General features: G+C 40.7%; 1 protein-coding gene across 2 annotated transcripts in view; it reads right to left on the minus strand.

Moving 5' to 3' along the window:
* Positions 1–5,534, minus strand: part of MED23 (mediator complex subunit 23) — a 44,958-nt gene extending 39,424 nt beyond the window's left edge. For both annotated transcript variants that reach the window (XM_005907295.3, XM_005907296.2), the window contains exons 1-5: positions 5,286–5,534; positions 4,894–4,925; positions 4,648–4,735; positions 2,241–2,365; positions 334–445 (exon numbers count right to left, since the gene is read on the minus strand). In XM_005907295.3, coding sequence (XP_005907357.1) covers positions 334–445; positions 2,241–2,365; positions 4,648–4,735; positions 4,894–4,925; positions 5,286–5,333 — 405 coding nt within the window. In that variant the 5' untranslated portion in view covers positions 5,334–5,534. The remainder of the gene's footprint in view (positions 1–333; positions 446–2,240; positions 2,366–4,647; positions 4,736–4,893; positions 4,926–5,285) is intronic.
* Between the last annotated feature and the right edge of the window lie 14,412 nt (positions 5,535–19,946).

The raw sequence follows: 19,946 nt of genomic DNA on the forward strand, positions 1-19,946 counted from the left end.
CTTCTCAATTCCACACCTCCCTGCTCTATGCCCTTCCATTGGAAAGGGGCCCCGACATCATAAGATCTGTGGCATGAGAGAACCGAGTCTGCTTGGTGACTCCCTACTTGTCATAGAAGTTTATCAGCCACCTGCACTTTTAAGAATGTTGGGAGAGCAGCAGAGAAGCTGTGGGAAACACTGGGCGATTTTAAACTCCTTCAGGAAATACAACAAAAAAGAGACAGATTTTATAAATGCTTCCACTTCATTTCTTTTATGTGAAACTAATATACACTGAAAAATTAATCATATCTGACAGCAATTACTTTTTATAATCGGAAAAAAAAATACCTTGTAATCCACCCCTCCAATTATTTTCCGAACCAGTTTAAATGTTAAGGCCCAAAGCTGTGTTCTTTCCCATTCAAGTGTGTCAGAGTTTATCAGGGATTCACAAACCATCCTAGAAAAAAGGAATACCCATTCCAGTTACAAGACAGGATTTTTGTAAGTTCTCTAATAGCCAAGGTCCACAAACTCTGGATATTATATTTGTCACAGTAAGTGTTAATAATTGTCATAAAGGTACATTACTCAAGCACACTTTCAAAAAATTACATAAAGCATTTTATATTTTTTACTTATATGAAAGACTAAACCCAAAGTAGAACTAAACCCAAAGGAGACTCCTTACCATCTTGAGCCACCATCGAAGTCCTAAAATAGAACTGCTCCTGCTGCTAAGTCGCTTCAGCCCTGTCCAACTCTGTGCAACCCCACAGACAGAAGCACACCAGGCTCCCCCATCCCTGGGATTCTCCAGGCAGGAACACTGGAGTGGCTTGCCATTTCCTTCTCCAATGCATGAAAGTGAAAAGGAAGTCGCTCAGTCGTGTCCGACTCTTAGCGACCCCATGGACTGCAGCCTACCAGGCTCCTCTGTCCATGGGATTTTCCAGGCAAGAGTACTGGAATGGGGTGCCATTGCCTTCTCCAAAGTAGAACTAAGTAATATTAATTCTGTTATATTTTTGCTAGAAAGAAATGTACCAAAAGCTATTGGTTAAATGTGTATCATTAACCAATTAGTGGCAAACTGTGTTTTTCCAAGACGGCTGCAATAAGACTTTTGACCCCACATACTCTTCTAAAATGTGATATTGATGCTGCTCCCAGGAAGAGTATCAGTGTCAAAAGGGTAGAAAAAAAATCTATCCCTCGGTTTGGGCAGGTCCAAGACTGGCAAATGGAAAGGCTTTCAAGGCAAAGTGATACAGCTTCTGCCTAGCCCTCTTATGAAGGCTTGCTCCTGGACTCCACTACACTGTGAGAAAGTCAAGGTCACACAGAGAAGGCATATGTACGTTCTGGCCAATAGTGCCAGCTGATGTCTCAGGTGACAGTTAGGCATATGAATGGGAAAATCTTTGTCATGACTCCAGTCATAGCCACCATCCGACTGCAAACACAAAACCTGAGAAAATCCTTCCTACTCCTTGTCCAAGCAAGCACTGTAATCGTGAATGTTAATAATAAAAGGATTATTACTGTTTTAAGCCATGAAGTACTGAGGCAATTCATCATCCAGCAAAAGTTAACTGGAACTGACCCAGGAATTTCACTCCTGGGTATATAACTAAAAAATACAAAAACACTAATCTGAAAAGATACACACATCCCAATGGTCATAGCAGCATTATTTATAATCGCCAAGATAAGAAAGCAACCTAAGTGTCCCTCAACAGATGAATGGGTAAAGATGTCCCTCTCTCTCTCACACACACACACACACACACACACACACAGTGTACTACTCATCCACAAAAAAAGAATGAAATTTTGCCATTTGCAATAACATAGACAGACTGGAAGAGTATAATGCTAAGTGAAATAAGTCAGACAGAGAAAGACAAATACTATATGACATCACTTATATGTGGAATCTAAAAAATTCAACAAACAAATCAGTGACTATAACAAATACAACAAACACTACCTGAAAAAGCTTGTCAAAGTGAGTGATTTTAATCCCTGGGCTAAAAGGCAAAGCCTGCCTGGTTTTGAGCACCTGAAGTATACAATTTTAAGAATATTGCATCCTCAAAATGAAAACTGAGATACTATGAAGCACTTTTTGTTGACTGTAACTGCCTTCTTTATTCTCTTTTCCTTTTACAACAACCACCTCAACCAATTTCTAAACATTAATTAAAAAAAAGAAAATTTTTTAGATTGCTCATATTCATCATTAACCATACCTGGGTGGAAGGAGACCAGTCTCGACTGCCATTGCTAAGCAGTCATAAAGAAAAGAAATTCTTTTAGGACTATGCTGGCCATGAATGAATTTAACAATCCACTGGATGCACTGTTCATGAGATTCCTGGAAAATTAGAAAATGATCACATTTTAGGTCTAAACTTATATTTTATAAGTAACAAAAAGCTAATAGCATCTGGGAGTATACATGAAGACTATGAGTGAGATACTTCATTATAAATTAATGGATGAAAACAATTTAAGAAGAACTGAAAAAATTCAGATGTAGTAGCCAAGTTATATTAAGCTTAAAATCACACAATTATATAGATTAAAACTTCCACCATTTTTACTATATGGGACCTCCAAAAAGAGTACGATTTTATTAACATATTCATGATCAACAAAAAAGTCTAGCAAAGACTGTGCAAGGCACTCTAAGCAGTGCCCTTAATGGCAGATATAAATATCCCCGTCACTGGAGGAAAAATCCACTATGAATTAGTACATCAGCCTCATGAGACTTTAGTGAATCTGATCCCTAAGAGCCAAATCAGTTATGAACTAATGACATATCCAGTTTCTAGACCTGCAAAACTTTAAATCTGATACCAAAATGTGGTGCCCAAATCAAAGATTACCTTCCAGAATATTCTAAAGATGTCCTGCTCTGTGCTACCACTGTCCCTCATACACATTTCTATTGCTGAATAAATAGTGCTGGTTTAGAAATACTTATTTTCTTCCTGGATCCTCCGTCAGAAAACAAAATTCTTGAAGACAAGGGTTTTATCTTAAATCATACAGTGTTTAATCAATTATTAAAACATTAAAATGTTAGAAAGATGTAAGATGTTCAATATCACTCACAGAAATGCAAAATAAAACTACACTTAGATAAAATTTCTCATGTTTTAGACTGGTAAAGATCAAAAAGCTCAATAACATGCTACTGTGAGGCTTGAGGGAATAGCAATATATATCCCACTGATATATTGCTAGTGGGAGGATAAATTGGTAAAACCCTTATGGAAGCTATTAGATTATTTTTATAAAAACTACACATAGAAATATCCTCTGACCCAGCAATAATATATTCTGTGTCCCCTGCCTAAAACTATTCATTATAGTATTATTTAAAGAGAAAAAGGTAAGAAGCAACCTATCACATGGTGCTGCTGCTAAGTCGCTTCAGTCGTGTCCGACTCTGCATGACCCCATAGACAGCCTCCTACCAGGCTCCTCTGTCCCTGGGATTCAGGGGGACTGGTTAAACAAAGGATGGTGCAGCCATATATTAGGATATAATGCTGCTCTAACTCCAGGAGTTGGTGATGGACAGGGAGGCCTGCAATTCATGGGGTCGCAAAGAGTCGGACACGACTCAGCGACTGAACTGAACTGAACTGAAGAAAGAAAGAGGACAGAAGTAACTTTAAATGGATTGATATAAAATTATATCAATTTGAGAACTTAAGAGGGAAAAAGCAAGGTGCTAATGAATAATGTATATGGCATACAGACATTCTATAACAATGATTCTATGCATTAAACACTCCAGAAGGAAACATAAACTGGAAACACTGATTGCAGACAGAAAAAGAAACAAATGACTAAGCTAAGAGAAGCAGAAGGCAGATAATCTTACTCATTGGGTAGAACTTTTGGCACCTCTTCGCATTTTGTATCATATGAATATATTAGAAAATAATCAAAAGTAAAAGAAATGTAAAAGAACGAATGTACTGCAACTATGCAATTCATTTCTGAGTAGTGAGTCTTAGTCACTAGTGCCTCAACTGTAAACAGTTCTCATTTTCCTACTTATAAGGCATCATAAGAAGGTAATAATATACTACTGGATCATGAATTCTTTAAGGTTCAAACATTTTATCTTTTACAAGGCTGCAGTTTCTGGTGAATGCTCTTTGTTATCAAGTTTTACTGTACTTGCCTCAATTTTGTTAAAGTATCTTTGGATCCTTACTGTGGCATCTTTGTATCTTTACTATAGTATCTTTATTATAATATCTTTGTATCAATGCTGGACCAGTTCCTTTGCTGATTAAATGAATGAAGTTTTTATCCATTACAACTCCTAACACAGTTGTTCTGAAGTGCACTAAATAAATCAGAATAGGATGAAAATGGTTTTATGTAATCTAACTTGGGAGAGATTTATAAAAACAACTGACACTGTGCTATGGTCAACTTGATTTTTCAATATAGATTCTCTACTGGAAGAATACAAGTTGAAACGAACGGAAGCCAGAATAGACAAATAAAAGATGATGACAATTTTATTTCCCCTTTTCCAGAAAAATCTTAACAGCAACATCAAAGTAAGTGTAAAAAAATAAAGGGCCAAAAATCATCAGCTGACTGTATTAAACATGCAGTGCTCACCTGAGAAAGACCAGCCCAAAATTGTCTGAAGGCCCCTAAACAGCTAATAAGTTTTGTTTTTTCATCTTCAGGGGTGTCCATAAACATGCTAAAAAACAAAAATCGAATTATTTGCCACTAGTATTAAAAATGTAATTCAACATAAGCAGAATAGTAGATCTTATAAACCTCCAAGACAGATCTAAAGAAAATCTTACAAAGATACCATCAGGTAAAAACTCAAAGATCTGCCATGTATACACTCACCCAGGGAAAGCCTCTTCTATAATCTCCGTTTTCTGTTAAAAAAAAAAAAAAAAAGTAAACAACATGATTTTTCTTTTTTTTTTAATTTTAAGGGAGAGAGAGGGGCCTCCCCGAGCAAAATAATACAGTGCAACATAGGGCAAATCACCTTATCAGCAACGAGGAGAAACAAACAATACCCACCTGCTTGGTCTGTAACAAAGGGTGTTGTGGATTTCAAATGAGACTGAATTTGACAGCAGTTTGAGAATCGCTCAACCCTTGCACACATACTCGATGTCACAACAAGGAAGAGGTGGGGAGAGGTTGCGTGGGCCAGATTTCTTGAGCCGCTACTCCCCAGCCACCCCCTCACACAGTCATCGCCCAGGATCCCTGGCAGTTCCACTCACCACCACCTCCTCAAAAATGCTCTGTAGTTGCGTCTCCATCTGGACCATCACCCTCGCCTTCCTTGGACGCCAGGAGCGCGGCACGGGTCAGGCCCGAGCTCCGTCAATGGACGGGCAGAGGGCCCGAGACGCTGCAGGTAACTTCCACTCGCCGGGGTCAACTTTTTCCTTGGGCGCCAAACCGGCACTGTCCCCTCCCGGGCCCAGCAATCAGCCGGAACCCGCACGGAAGCCTGGAGCGCTGGGTGTGCGCTGACTATGGCGCCCACAGAAACAAGAGACCCAGCCAGATAGTTCCGCCTGTGAGAAGCACGATCCACGAGCCAGATGCGAGCGCCCCCAAGTGAAACCTCCAGCCTAAGGCAGCGCCGCCTGAGAAATCTGTATGCATGTCAAGAAGCAACAGAACCGGACATAGAACAACGGACTGGTTCCAAATTGGGAAAAGGAAAGCGAAAGCGAAGTCGTGTCCGACTCTTTGCGACTCCGTGGACTGTAACCCACCGGGCTCCTCAATCCACGAATTTTCCAAGCAAGAATATTGGAGTAGGTTGCCATTAACTTCTCGAGGGATCTTCCTGACCCAGGGATTGAACCGGGGTCTCCCTCATTGCAGGCAGACGCTTTACCGTCTGAACCACCAGGGAAGCCCATAAAATTAGGACAAAGGAGTATATCAAGCCTGTATATTGTCACTCTGCTTATTTAACTTATATGCAGAGTACATCATGAGAAATGCCAGGCTAATTGAAGCACAAGCTGGAATCAAGATTGCCCGAAGAAATATCTATAACCTTAGATATGCAGATGACACCACCCTCATGGCAGAAAGTGAAGAACTAAAGAGTCTCTTGATGAGAGTGGAAGATGAGAGTGAAAAAAACTGGCTTAAAACTCTAAGAAAACTAAGATCGTGGTATCTGGTCCCATCACCTCATGGAAAATAGATGGGGGAACAATGGAAACAGTGACAGATTTTATTTTCTTGGGCTCCAAAATGACTGCAGATGGTGACTGCAGCCATGAAATTAAAAGATGCTTACTCCTTGGAAGAAAAGCTATGACCAACCTAGACAGCATATTAAAAAGCAGAGACATTACTTTACCGACAAAGATCCATATAGTCAAACCTATGGTTTTTCAGGTAATCATATATGGATGTTAGAGTTGGACCATAAGGAAAGCTGAGCACCGAAGAATTGATGCTTTTGAACTGTGGTGTTGGAAAAGACTCCTGAGAGTCCTCTGGACTGCATGGAGATTAAATCAGTCAATTCTAAAGGAAATCAGTCCTGAATATTCATTGGAAGGAGTGATGCTGAAGCTGAAGCTCCAATACTTTGGCCACCTGATGGAAAGAACAGAATCATTTGAAAAGACCCTGATGCTGAGAAAGATTGAAGGCAGGAGGAGAGGGGGATGACAGAGGATGAGATGGTTGGATGGCATCACCAACTCAATGGACATGAGTTTGAGTAAACTCCGGGAGTTGGTGATGTACAGGGAGGCCTGGCATGCTGCAGTCCATGGGGTCACAAAGAGTCGGACATGACTGAGTGACTGAACTGAACTGCACTGAAGAACTTCTAAAAACCTGATTTAAAGAATTCAAATTTTCTGCTGGAGACTAACTTCAAGAGTTATCCTGAGTGTATTAGTTTGCTGCCATAGCAACAGAAATGGGTGGCTTAAAAAATAAAGTGGTACTTTCTCACAGTTCTGGAGGTTAGAAATCCAAGATCAAGTTGGTAAAAATTTGAGATCAAAATTTCCTATTTTTCTCAGTATGTCAAAATCCATTAATATCATTATTTATATTTATAAACACATCAGAAATATTTACAATTCACAGGTATATCAGTTGTTGATTTCTTTGGAGGCCTCTCTCCCTGGCTTGTGAGTGGCTGTCTCTTACCTGTGCCTCACATGGTCCTCGCCAGTGCATGGCTGTGGCTGACTTCTCTTCTTATAAGTACACCACTCATACTGGGTCAGGGCCCACCACAATGACCTTATTTTAACTTAATTACCTCTTTAAAGACCCCATGTCCAACTAAAATTATGTTTTGAAGATGTGTATTTGAGGGGCGTACAATTCAGCCTCAAAACTATTTCCTCTGGGCCACCAAATGCTTGTCCTTGTAGCATGCAAAATACATTTCACCCATCACAATAGCTCACAAATCTTAGCCATGCTAGCATCAACTCCAAAATTTTGTCTAAATATCTAAATCAGGTGTAGGTCAGACTTGAGGTGTGAGGCATCCTTAGGCAATATTCCCTTCCAGTTATGAGTTAAAAAGCCATAAAATTAAAAGATGCTTACACCTTGGAAGAAAAGCTATGACAAACCTAGACAGTGTATTAAAAGCAGAGACATCACTTTGTTGACAAAGGTCTGTCCAGTCAAAGCTAAGGTATTTCCAGTAGTCATATAGGGATGTGACAGTTGGACTATAAAGAAAGCTGAGTGCTGAAGAATTGATGCTTTCGAACTGTAGTGCTAGAGGAAACTCTTGAGAGACCCTTAGACAGCAAGATCAAACCAGTTAATCCTAAAGGAAATCTACCCTCAATATTCATTGGAAGGACTGATGCTAAAGATGAAGCTCCAATACTTTGGCCATCCAATGCAAAGAGCCAACTCACGGGGAAAGACCCTGATGCTGGAAAAGTTTGAGGCAGGAGGAGAAGAGAGTGAGAGAGGTTGAGATGGTTGGATGGCATCATCAACTCAATGGACATGAGTTTCAGCAAACTCCATGAGATAGTGAAGGACAGGGAAGCCTGGTATGCTGCAGTCCATGGGGTTTCAAAGAGTTGGACATGACTGAGCAGCTGAACAGCAAAAACAGTGAATCTGTGAAACCAGGTAACAAGTTATCTGCTTCCAAAGCATAATGGTAGAACAGCCTAGGATATACATCCCCATGTCCAAAGGGGAAAATTGAAAGAAATCAAGGGGTCACAAGTTCCAAGCAACTCTGAAATGTAGCTGGGCAATTTCCTTTAGATTTTGAGGCTTTTGGTGTGATGCTCTGTCCTCCAGGTTGGGAATGGGGGTTGGCTCAGGAGAGTTTGTAGGTACTTGACTGGAATGACGAGGCTTTCTATTTTTTTTTTTTTTTTTTTGGCAAAAAGAAAAATTATGTGGAGCCGACCAGAACAGATGGAGCAAAAGGGTGAACATAAAAGTGTACCCAAGGAAGTGTGTTAGTGGTCACACCAATGTGATTAAATTGGTTCAAAGCAGAGGCTTGGCACTGGGAACAGGAAATGCATCAAAAGTTCAGGAAACAAGCAAAGGCGGAAAAGGAGATTATGGTGACCAGTAGGACTTGGACAAAGTGAGATCACCTAGGGTGTCTTTGTAAAGAAGGCCAGATCACTGTTAGAGCCAGCCTTCAGACAAATAGTTGGGTCTGCCTGGAGGATGAGTCCAGAGTAGTACGTCTCGGAATTGGAGAGCTCTGAAAGCCAGGACAGGTAGTTTGAGTCAGCAGCTATTGAGACCATCGTTTTGGGTGTATGAATAAAGGAGTCAACTTTGAGGAAGAGAGAAACCTTCCAGCCCCACCCCCAAAAAAACCCAAAATGCAACAGTATAGAACAGAACCATTTGGTTTTGAAGAAATCCTGCCTTTGATTTGAAGATTAGGGCGTGTACCTACCTGCCTAAGGAATAGGGTATAGCAATTCTAATGGAAAGCTGGAAACCCTAGAAGTTGAGGATGGAGATGAAACAGCTTAGAATCTTTGGAGGCTGGGAGTAGATGGGTCAGTTTGCTACTGTTGTCTTCTCGCCCTAGCTTGCTGATGCTTGTCTTAGTTGAAGTCAGGTGTAGAAACAGGGGTCAAAGACCATTCAAGTGGAGGAGCCTTTCTAAAATGAGAGATGTGAATCCATGAATCATTGTCTTTCAGTCTGGCTGTGCATGGATTAGTTATTAACAATGATATCTGTTAAGGTTCTTCCCATTCTGATTGTAAACAATCTTTTATTTGATACCCATTCAAGTAAACAAAATCTCTAGGTTGAAATTCATGATCCTTTTCATTTCCTGGGAGCTTTCTGGAAAAGTCATTACCAATTTTTAAAGTGTCTTCATGAGACCCTGTCAATAGTGTAATATACTTCCTTTTGCACCATCGCGGGTGAAAGTTTCCAAAATACTGCTTTCCCCCATCACCATTTTTTTCAGATGCTCATTGGGTTGAAGGATGTACTGGTATAGTGGCAGTTGGGCTTCAGTAGACACTATAAATTTGTTTTGTTCTATCTAAATCATTCCCGGATAAAGAAATGGTAACCCACTCCAGTATTCTTGCCTCGGAAATCCCATGGACAGAGGAGCCTAGTGGGCTACAGTCCATGGGGTCACAAAAGAGTTGGACTTGACTTAGTGATTAAAACAAAACAAAAAAATTCCTAAATCACTTTTAGTTTAGTTTAGTCATGGGGCCAAAATTCCCTGCTTTTGTTGCCATATGTGTTTCCCTTCTATGGTGGCAATTTCTTGAGTCCCTAGGAAAGGAATCTTATACTGGGTTAGCAGGGCTACTGGAGAGCAGTGGACATTCTCAAGGCTGCACAGGATGAATATTTAAAGCTGCTGTTGGGCTGCAGCATCAGCAAGCTGTTTCCTTTAGTTTCCCCAGTGTCAGGCTTGGAATGCTCTGTTGTTTTCATAATTGCTAAGTGTTTTGCAATTGTATAACAATTGATAACTGTGCAAACTATTTTTTTAAAAATAGATTTTCCTGAAGAGGTTAAAACCTCATTGCTTTCCTAGCACTCCAAAGTTGTTATGTCACTTCAAAAGTGTACTGACCTCATTATAAATACTTGTTACATGACCTTGTTACCTTACCAGGGGTTTCCCTGGTAGCACAGCTGGTAAACAATCTCCTGTATTGCAGGAGACTCCAGTTGGATTCCTTGGTCGGGAAGATTCCCCTAGAGAAGGGATAGGCTACCCAATCCAGTATTCTTGGGCTTCCCTGGTGGCTCAGCTGGTAAATAATCTGCCTTCAGTGTGGGAGACCTGGGTTCCACCCCTGGGTTGGGAAGTCCCCCTGGAGAAGGGAATGGCTACCCACTCTAGTATTCTGGACTATATAGTCCATGGGATTGCAAAGAGTCGGACATGACTGAGTGACTTTCATTTCCCTTCACTTCACCTGACCTTTAGCTAATTGACAAGCTAGAGTAAAGACAATTCATATGACTTGTTCTGCTGACTTTGTTTCTGGCAAATAAAAGTTTTTAATTGCGTGCAGTGTGGATATTATTGCATTTGCAGCTCTGTAATGACTCTGCTTATCAATTAATAGGACCCTTCTGTAGATCTGGTTAGATCAGCCTTATCAATAGGGTTTCTTGTAAATCATTCCTGGAAGCAAGAAGATAATTGATTAACAAAGTGCAGTCACAGTTGTTTTCCTGTAATGCTGAGAGCAAAGTTGCAAGAATAATGTCATTATATCCACAAGGTGATATTAAGGGCAGAAGGCAGCCTTAGTTCATGGGAAGTTTGTTGGCTTACAGAATTGTGCTGAATGTGGTAGAGTTTAGAAGCTCTCGACTGAGTGTGGGATATAAGTAGTTAAAGGAAACCCTGTTCTTATTTCTTTAGTATTCTTTCTGAAATAACTCTCTACTTGCTACCAAGTCTAATTTAGTTTTGGAGCATTAAGGCATGTCATCTACAAGCATTTTCATAAAAGCGTCAGTTTAGTTCGGTTAAGTTCAGTCTCTTAGTCTTGTTCAACACTTTTCGATCCCATGTACCGCAGCACGCCAGGCCTCCCTGTCCATCACTCACTCCCAAAGTATACTCAGACTCGTGTCCACTGAATTCATGATGCCATCCAAGAATCTCATCCTCTATTGTCGCCTTCTCCTCCTGTCTTCAATCTTTCCCAGCATCAGGGACTTTTTAAATGAGTCAGTTTTTCTATATAAGGTGGCCAAAGTATTGGAATTTCAGCTTCAACATCAGTCCTTCCAATGAACACTCAGGACTGATTTCCTTAAGCATGGACTGGTTGGATCTCCTTGCAGTCCAAGGGACTCTCAAGAGTCTTCTCCAACACCACAGTTCAAAAGCATCAATTCTCTGGTGCTCAGCTTTCTTTATAGTCCACCTCTCACATCCATACATGACTGCTGGAAAAACCATAGCCTTGACTAGATAGACCTTTGTTGGCAAAGTAACATCTCTGCTTTTTAATACGCTGTCTATAACTTCCAAGGATCAAGCATCTTTTAATTTCATGGCTACAGTCACCATCTGCAGTCATTTTGGAGCCCCCCAAAATTAAGTCTGTCACTGTTTCCACTATTTCCCATCTATTTGCCATGAAGTGATGGGACCAGATGCCATGATCTTAGTTTTCTGAATGTTGAATTTTAAGCCAACTTTTCCACTTTCATCAAGAGGCTCTTTAGGTCTTAACTTTCTGCCATAATTGTGGTGTCGTCTGCATAACTGAGGTTATTGATATTTCTCCCAGCCATCTTGATTCCAGTTTGGGCTTCATCCAGCCCAGCATTTCTCATGATGTACTCTGAGTATAAGTCAAATAAGCAAGGTGACAATATACAGAATTCTGGCTTACAGAATTGTGCTGAATGTGGTAGAGTTTAGAAGAGACTCAACTGAGTGTAAGATATAAGCAGTTAAAGGAAACCCTGTTCTTATTTCTTTAGTATTCCATCTGAAATAACCCTCATACCTGCTACCAAGTCTAATTTAGTTTTGGAGCATGAAAACAAGTCATCCACAAGCATCAGAGTAAGACAGTAACTGTCTATAAATGCCAAAGAATTGAAAAGCATGGTTAAAGACCTGACTTAGTTCAGTTCAGTCACTCAGTCATGTCCGACTCTTTGTGACCCCATGAATTGCAGCACGCCAGGCATCACTGTCCATCACCAACTCCCAGAGTTCACTCAAACTCACATCCATCAAGTTGGTGATGCCATCCAGCCATCTCATCCTCTGTCGTCCCCTTCTCCTCCTGCCCCCAATCCCTCCCAGCATCAGAGTCTTCTCCAATGAGTCAACTCTTCACATGAGGTGGCCAAAGTACTGGAGCTTTAGTATCATTCCTTCCAAAGAACACAGATCTCCTTTAGGATCGACTGGTTGGATCTCCTTGCAGTCCAAGGGACTCTCAAGAGTCTTCTCCAACAGCACAGTTCAAAAGCATCAATTCTTCATTGCTCAGCTTTCTTCACAGTTCAACTTTCACATCCATACATGACCACTGGAAAAACCATAGCCTTGACTAGACTGACCTTTGTTGGCAAAGTAATGTCTCGGCTTTTGAATATGCTATCTAAGTTGGTCATAACTTTCCTTCCAAGGAGTAAGTGTCTTTTAATTTCATGGCTGCAGTCACCATCTGCAGTGATTTTGGAGCCCCCCAAAATAAAGTCTGACACTGTTTCCACTGTTTCCCCATCTATTTCCCATGAAGTGATGGCACCAGATGCCATGATCTTCATTTTTGGAGTGTTGAGCTTTAAGCCAACTTTTTCACTCTCCTCTTTCACTTTCATCAAGAGGCTTTTTAGTTCCTCTTCGCTTTCTGCCATAAGGGTGGTGTCATCTGCATATCTGAAGTTATTGATATTTCTCCTGGCAATCTTGATTCCAGCTTGTGTTTCTTCCAGTCCAGTGTTTCTCATAATGTACTCTGCATAGAAATTAAATAAGCAGGGTGACAATATACAGCCTTGACGTACTCCTTTTCCTATTTGGAACCAGGCTGTTGTTCCATGTCCAGTTCTGACTGTTGCTTCCTGACCTGCATATAGGTTTCTCAAGAGGCACGTCAGGTGATCTGGTATTCCCATCTCTTTCAGAATTTTCCACGGTTTGTTGTGATCCACACAGTCCAAGGCTTTGGCATAGTCAATAAAGCAGAAATAGATGTTTTTCTGGGACTCTCTTGCTTTTTCCATGATCCAGCGAATGTTGACAATTTGATCTCTGGTTCCTCTGCCTTTTCTGAAACCAGCTTGAACGTTTGGAAGTTCATGGCTCATGTATTTCTGAAGTCTGGCTTGGGGAATTTTGAGCATTCGTTTACTACTGTGTGAGATGAGTGTAATTGTGTGGTAGTTTGAGGATTCTTTGGCATTGCCTTTCTTTGGGATTGGAATGCAAACTGACCTTTTCCAGTCCTGTGGCCACTGCTGAGTTTTCCCAATTTGCTGGCATATTGAGTGCAGCACTTTCACAGCATCATCTTTCAGGATTTGAAATAGCTCAACTAGAAAGACCTGACTACAAGGGAATTATTAAGGAAATTGCAATTTCTGTGACATACAATATTTTAATATAATAACTAGTATTAGCACTGACAATATACCAGAACTCTTCAAATTTTAGCAACTTCATATGATTTCTAGAGGCTTTATATTGATAATATTTATCTATACAACTTAAGAAAATGTATTATTACTCATTTGACAGTGTTCCCCATGTAATTTTATATACCAGATAAGTTAAATTAGCTTAATGTCTTTCTTTGGGATATACAAGAGCCCTCTGAAACATCCTGAAGTTAGCTGGAGGCCAAAAGGATTTCATGAATTTGATTTTAGAAAGATTGTCAGGAGAACACAAGGTTTTAAACATTTGGCCAAGGTGGATCATGTCAGTGTGAAGCCATGCTTATTCATACAAACAAAATGACAATAAGATTTAAAAGGCAAGTGAGAAAAGTTACTGGTAAAGAGGGTTTATAAATCTGTTACCAAAAGCAGATGAATATTTCAAGAAAACTTAGTCTTCTCAACAGAGAAGTAAACCAAGTTACAGTTTTACATCATTTCACCTTTAAAATTAAAATTCATTCATTATTTATGCATTTAAGTTTATTTTTACAACATTATATATGTTTCTGCCCTATATCAGCATGAATCAATCATAGGTAATCATATATCCCCTTCTTCTTGAACGTCTCTCCTACCTCCCACCCCATTGCACCTAAATTCAATGTAATCCCTAAACCAAATTTATGAAAGGGCAGTCAGCCAGTTCACTCCAAAGACACTCCTAGGTCCCTGCCTAGGAAATGTACTGGCAGCCTCTTAAGACTCCAAATCCCAAGAAAAACAGCTAGAGTACAATTCAGGACATTTAAAGCAATGATGTTCAGATATCAGAAGAACTCACCAAAGCACTTGAGGAATACCAAGAAGAGGGTAGGACTCAAATGGCCCATGCTGGGACCAAGCACTGGCGCAGGGTGGACTCCAAGTGTCTTCTGTGGGTATTTTTGATGTTCTGCCGACTATGCCAAGAAAGTGTTGACAAAAACGCAATTACCTATCAAGTAAAGAAAGTAAAAAAAGGGAATTTTATTTGAGCCAAACTGAGGATTATAAGCTGGGCAGCTCTGAGAACTGTTCTGCCTGTTAGAAACTAAAGACACAGCTATATACATTTTCAAGACAAAGGATCATACATCAAAATGTGGTGCTGGAGAAGACACTTGAGAGTTCCTTGGATTGCAAGGCTATCAAACCAGTCAATCCTAAAGGAAATCAGCTCTGAATATTCATTGGAAAGATTGATGCTTAAGATGAAGCTCCAATACTTTGGCCATCTGATGGGAAGAGTCGACTCATTGGAAAAGACCCTGATGCTGGGAAAGTTTGAGGGCAGGAGGAGAAGGGGATGACAGAGACAATATGGTTCGATGGTATCACTGACTCAATGGACATGATTTTGAACAAACTCTGGGAGATGGTGAAGGACAGGGAAGCCTGGCGTGCTGCAGTCCATATGGTTGCAATGAGTTGGGTATGACTGAGAGACTGTAAAACATCAGAATGTTCACCAAGGATACATAGTGAGCAGGAATTCACAATGACCCCTACAGAGCTGAGAAAGAAGGTTATTCTTTAAGAAGTTACAGTGCTAGCATCAGAATAAAAAAAAAAAAAAAAAACTGACCTTCATGTTGAAGCAGGGATCCCCCTCTTTGAGGAGCTCTGTTGATATGTATGCAGATAAACACTGCACATTAGGGAGGGAGGAGGTCCAAAAAAGCACAGAGAGAGAATTTTAGATTTACTTTTTTCTTGTGCTGCCTTAAAACATACATTTTATTTCATCAAAGTATAAAAGTATTTTGCCTATGGTAGGCAGAATGTCAATGTCCTAATTCCCAGCCCTTGAAGATACGTTAAATTACACAGCAAAGAGAAATAAAATTTACAGGTGGAATTAAGATTGCTAATCTGCAAACTCTCAAATAAGGAGGCTATCCTGGATTATCTGGGTAGGACCAGTGTAATCCAAGGGCCCTTCACAGCAGAAGAGGTAAATTGAAGAGAAGAGTCAATAGGAGATATAACTAAGGAAGAAAGGTCAGGAAGATGCAAAGTTTCTGGACTAGAAAGTGGAGAAACGGGACCCAAGGAGTGTAGGTGGCTCGTGAAAGCTAGAAAAGGCAATAAAACAGCTTGTCCCCTGGAGGCTCCAGAAAGGAATCCAGCCCATCTGACATCTTGACCTTAGCCCATTTGAACTTTAAACCAAGAGGACTGTAAAATAATAAATCTGTTGTTTTAGGCCACTAAGTTTATGATACTGTGGCCTAAAATTTGCTAGCAAATTATGTGGCCTACTTTGCTACAAAGCCACAGAAAACTTATATGTATCATAAGTATCAATATTGGCTATCTTACAGAGATTCTTTGTGTTATATTTATTATATGGGGCTTCCCAGATGGCCCAGTGGTAAAGAATCTGCCTGCCATTGCAGTAGATGCAGGTTTAATCCCTGGGTTAATGCAGGTGAAGATCCCCTGGAGAAAGAAATGACAACCCACTCCAGTATTCTTGCTTGGAAAATTCCATGGATAGAGGAACCCTGTGAGCAGCAATCCATGGGGTCACAGAGTTGGACACGACTGAGTGACTGAGATGCACACACTATTTATTATGAAGTAATATTAAAAAAAATACAGTAGAGGCATTTTTACCCTTCTTTTTAAAAGATATTTTTCTTTACTTTTGATGCTGAAGATTTCAATATGTGTTCTATAAATAACTCAACTTTGTTAGGTCTAAAACCTAGCTTGTCATCTTTCCAGAGAACTAGCCTCCTGTCCTGATAGCCCTCTCTCTGCTTATGATCCCACTCTTCTTTGGGTGACCTGGGTTTAGAATCAGTCCCGAAGCTCAGCCTTCATATTTCTGAAACCCAACACATATTATTCATTTCCATAGCCTTCCTCTGACTTCATCTCACTGGGTCTGTGACAGCTATACCTACCTGGCCTTTCTGTCTTAATCTCTCCTCACTCTGGTCCATTTAATTCTCTAGAACCAGGAAAATATTCCCAAAGCAAATCTTTTATCCTATTACTTTCAGCCTCCAAATCCAGCCTTGGAATTTCATTTCCAACAGACTCACATTTCAATTTCTCCAATTCAAACCTTTTCATTTCTTCTTTCTTTTGCCACAAAATAATTTTTGACTCCAAACTTATTATTCTTTTAATCATACCACATAGATTTTACAGACTGAAGAATTCTGATCTTTATAGCCTATTCTGCCATGTAAAAACCTCATGTCCTGGATCATTTTATCTGATTATAGAGGCTTTGATTCAAATGGTACTTTAACTCAGACCGAGAGTGTTTATTGTGTTGTCCAGAATTTAAAACTTTAGTTTTTTAGTTATTCACTGTGGAATCAATTGATAAGACTATGAATATAATTATTCAAATGATGGGTTTCTATGGTTAAGTACATTAGTGCCAGACTTTGGAACTGCAGAGGACCAGTTAGTGAATATTTTAAGCTTTGTAGTCCAAGATGCATAACCAAAGGTATTATGTAGGTATATGCATGAAATCAAAGATGTGTGCACTTATATAGTAAAAGAGGAAACAAAGTTCACAAATTTTTATTGATACAATTGAAAATAAAGTAGAGCTTTTCCCCTCTTGGGTTGGGGGATAATATTTTATTTAATTGAGGTTCAGAATTGTTCTACCTGGTCACTCAGATGGTAAAGAATTTGCATACCATGCAGGATACCTGGGTTCAATCCCTGGGTCAGGAAGATTCCTTGGAGAAGAAATTGGCTACCCACTCCAATATTCTTGCTTGGAGAGTTCCATGGACAGAAGAGCCTAGGGGCTACAGTCTGTGGGGTCACAGTTGGACACAACTGAGCAACTACACTTTCACTCTCATCTCCAGTATTCATCTGTGCTGACTCTTCATGAGATTTTATGTATTTCATCTTGAAAAGCAATTTATCATACACATAGGTATGTAAAATACTATCTGTCCACGAGAATGGATTCTACTTTTTCCATCATTTTTTTTGGATATCTAGTAACCCAGTCACTATATTAATATTTCTGTTTCAAGAACTTGGGTCCTATAGTCCATGGTGAGATTTTGCCTGTCACTTCCTATATGCTGCTGTCTCTTAGCCCTGGCTTGGCATTGCTAACACCACTCCCACCTGGACAGCTTGTTCTAGATTCAGCTCCAGTTTTAGAACTCCACTTGCCAAGGGCAAGCTAGCATCTGTGCTTCCTAAACCCATTTGCCTATGTGGTTAGCCTTTTCCTGCATTTTTTAATAATAAGCCCTCCTTGAATTTGGCCACCTGCCCATCCATCCCTGCTATTATTTTATTTGAAGTCTCCCTGTCTTGATGGGAGACTTTTCCTGTTGCTGACCTGAGTCTAATATAAACCTCCCCTCCACCACACTCAGTGTACCTAGTTTCTCTGAACCTTCCCAGTCCTGCTTGTCCAACTGCCACCCAAGCTCAGGTGGGAGAACCAGGAAGGGCAGTTGATGTTGGCAGGCCCCTGGGGCTTTCCCAACACATTGACCAGGGGGCTTACTGTGATTTTAGAAAATTCCCAGAATTCTGTGCATGCAGGGACCTTGTAAAATTTAAAAATTATTTATGATTGGTCGGGGATGTAATGGTAGCTGCCTTCTAGAGCACAAGGATTCTAAGCATTAGAACATACAGAGTGAAGTTTTCATAATCCAGAAGGTGGAGATTATTCTAAAATGAAGGGAGCAAGAATAGTGAGACTTCCAGTTCCACGGACAGAGAAGCCTGGTGGGCTACAGTCCATGGGGTGCAAAGAGTCAGATACGACTAAGCCGCACGCCTGCACAGAAACAAGATTCAAGTAAGTTAGTGCAGGTTCAGATGACACAGGACTTTAATCTCCAGTCTAGTCCGAAGTCTAAACTGCATGGAAGATGTGGATTTGGCTGATGTCCAGTGCTTAGGAGAACTGTTAGGAAGTTTCCAGGACTTGAGAGACTCAAAAGAGGTTGGAGCTTAGGATTCAGTTAGGGGAAATGTTATAACAGAAAATATGACTAGAGGTTAGGCAATGCCAATATCTCTACTGTACACATCTGTACATGCCCCAGGTAGATTCTCTGAGGCTTACTTCCGTCAAGCTCTGAAGACCTAAGATATTTCTCCATTATAACATCTGACAGTTATTAGCATGGAGATAATCTGAGATCAACTTACAAAATGAAGAATCCAATGCCGAGTCCTTTACTTTGAAACAGACGTAAGACTTTATCAGAGGTCTCCTGACTTCCTTGTCTGGTCTTTTCTTGTGTTCTCAAGGTTGAAGGGGCTTGGGAAATGAGAGGACGAAGGGAGAATGGGTGTTCTGGCAGTGTGGGAGATTAAACAACTGGTTACCATAGCCTAGCCAAGCTGACATACAAAGCCAACTATAACAGAGAGGAAGATAAATGTGGGAGCACTGAGAACCAGACTCAAAGAGACTAGATAGTCTTAAGTGCAAATGTGCTCAGTCACTCAGTCGTGTCCAACTCCTTGCAACACCACGGACTGCAGCCTGCCAGGTTCCTCTGTCCATGGCGTTTCCCAGGCAAGAATACTTACTATGGCTTACTGTGCCCTCCTCCAGGGAATCTTCCCAACCCAGGGATCGAACTCAGGTCTCCTGCATTGCAGGCAGATTCTTTACCGATTAAGCCACCAGGGAAGCCCCAGAAACCCAGAAAAAAAACAAAGACTTATATTATTAGGTGAGTACATAAGTCCTCGGAGAAGGCGATGACACCCCACTCCAGTACTTTTGCCTAGAAAATCACATGGACGGAGGAGCCTGGAAGGCTGCAGTTCATGGGGTCGCTAGAGTCGGACACGACTGAGCGACTTCACTTTCACTTTTCACTTTCATGTGTTGGAGAAGGAAATGGCAACCCACTCCAGTGTTCTTGCCTGGAGAATCCCAGGGAGGGGAAGCCTGGTTGGCTGCCGTCTATGGGGTCACACAGAGTCGGACACGACTGAAGTGATGCAGCAGCAGCACATAAGTCCTAGGAATATACTACTTTTGAGACAAATTGTGATGTAGGCTTAATCTTTCTTTTATATAATCAGTATGTCATAGCATAACAATAACGACAAAATACCTTGCTATGGGAATCTGAGAACCTGGCAGAATCCTACTTCTGAGAGATCACTCACCAAGGTATCTGAGCAGATGACCAAGTCCCTCAAGTCCTGTAGGGGCTTCCCAGGTGGCATCAGTTGTAAAGAACCTGCCTGCCAATGCAGGAGACATAAGAGACAGGGGTTCTACACCTGGGTCAGGA

This window comes from Bos mutus, chromosome 9 (assembly GCF_027580195.1).
Source record: "Bos mutus isolate GX-2022 chromosome 9, NWIPB_WYAK_1.1, whole genome shotgun sequence".
Taxonomy (NCBI): Eukaryota; Metazoa; Chordata; class Mammalia; order Artiodactyla; family Bovidae; genus Bos; species Bos mutus.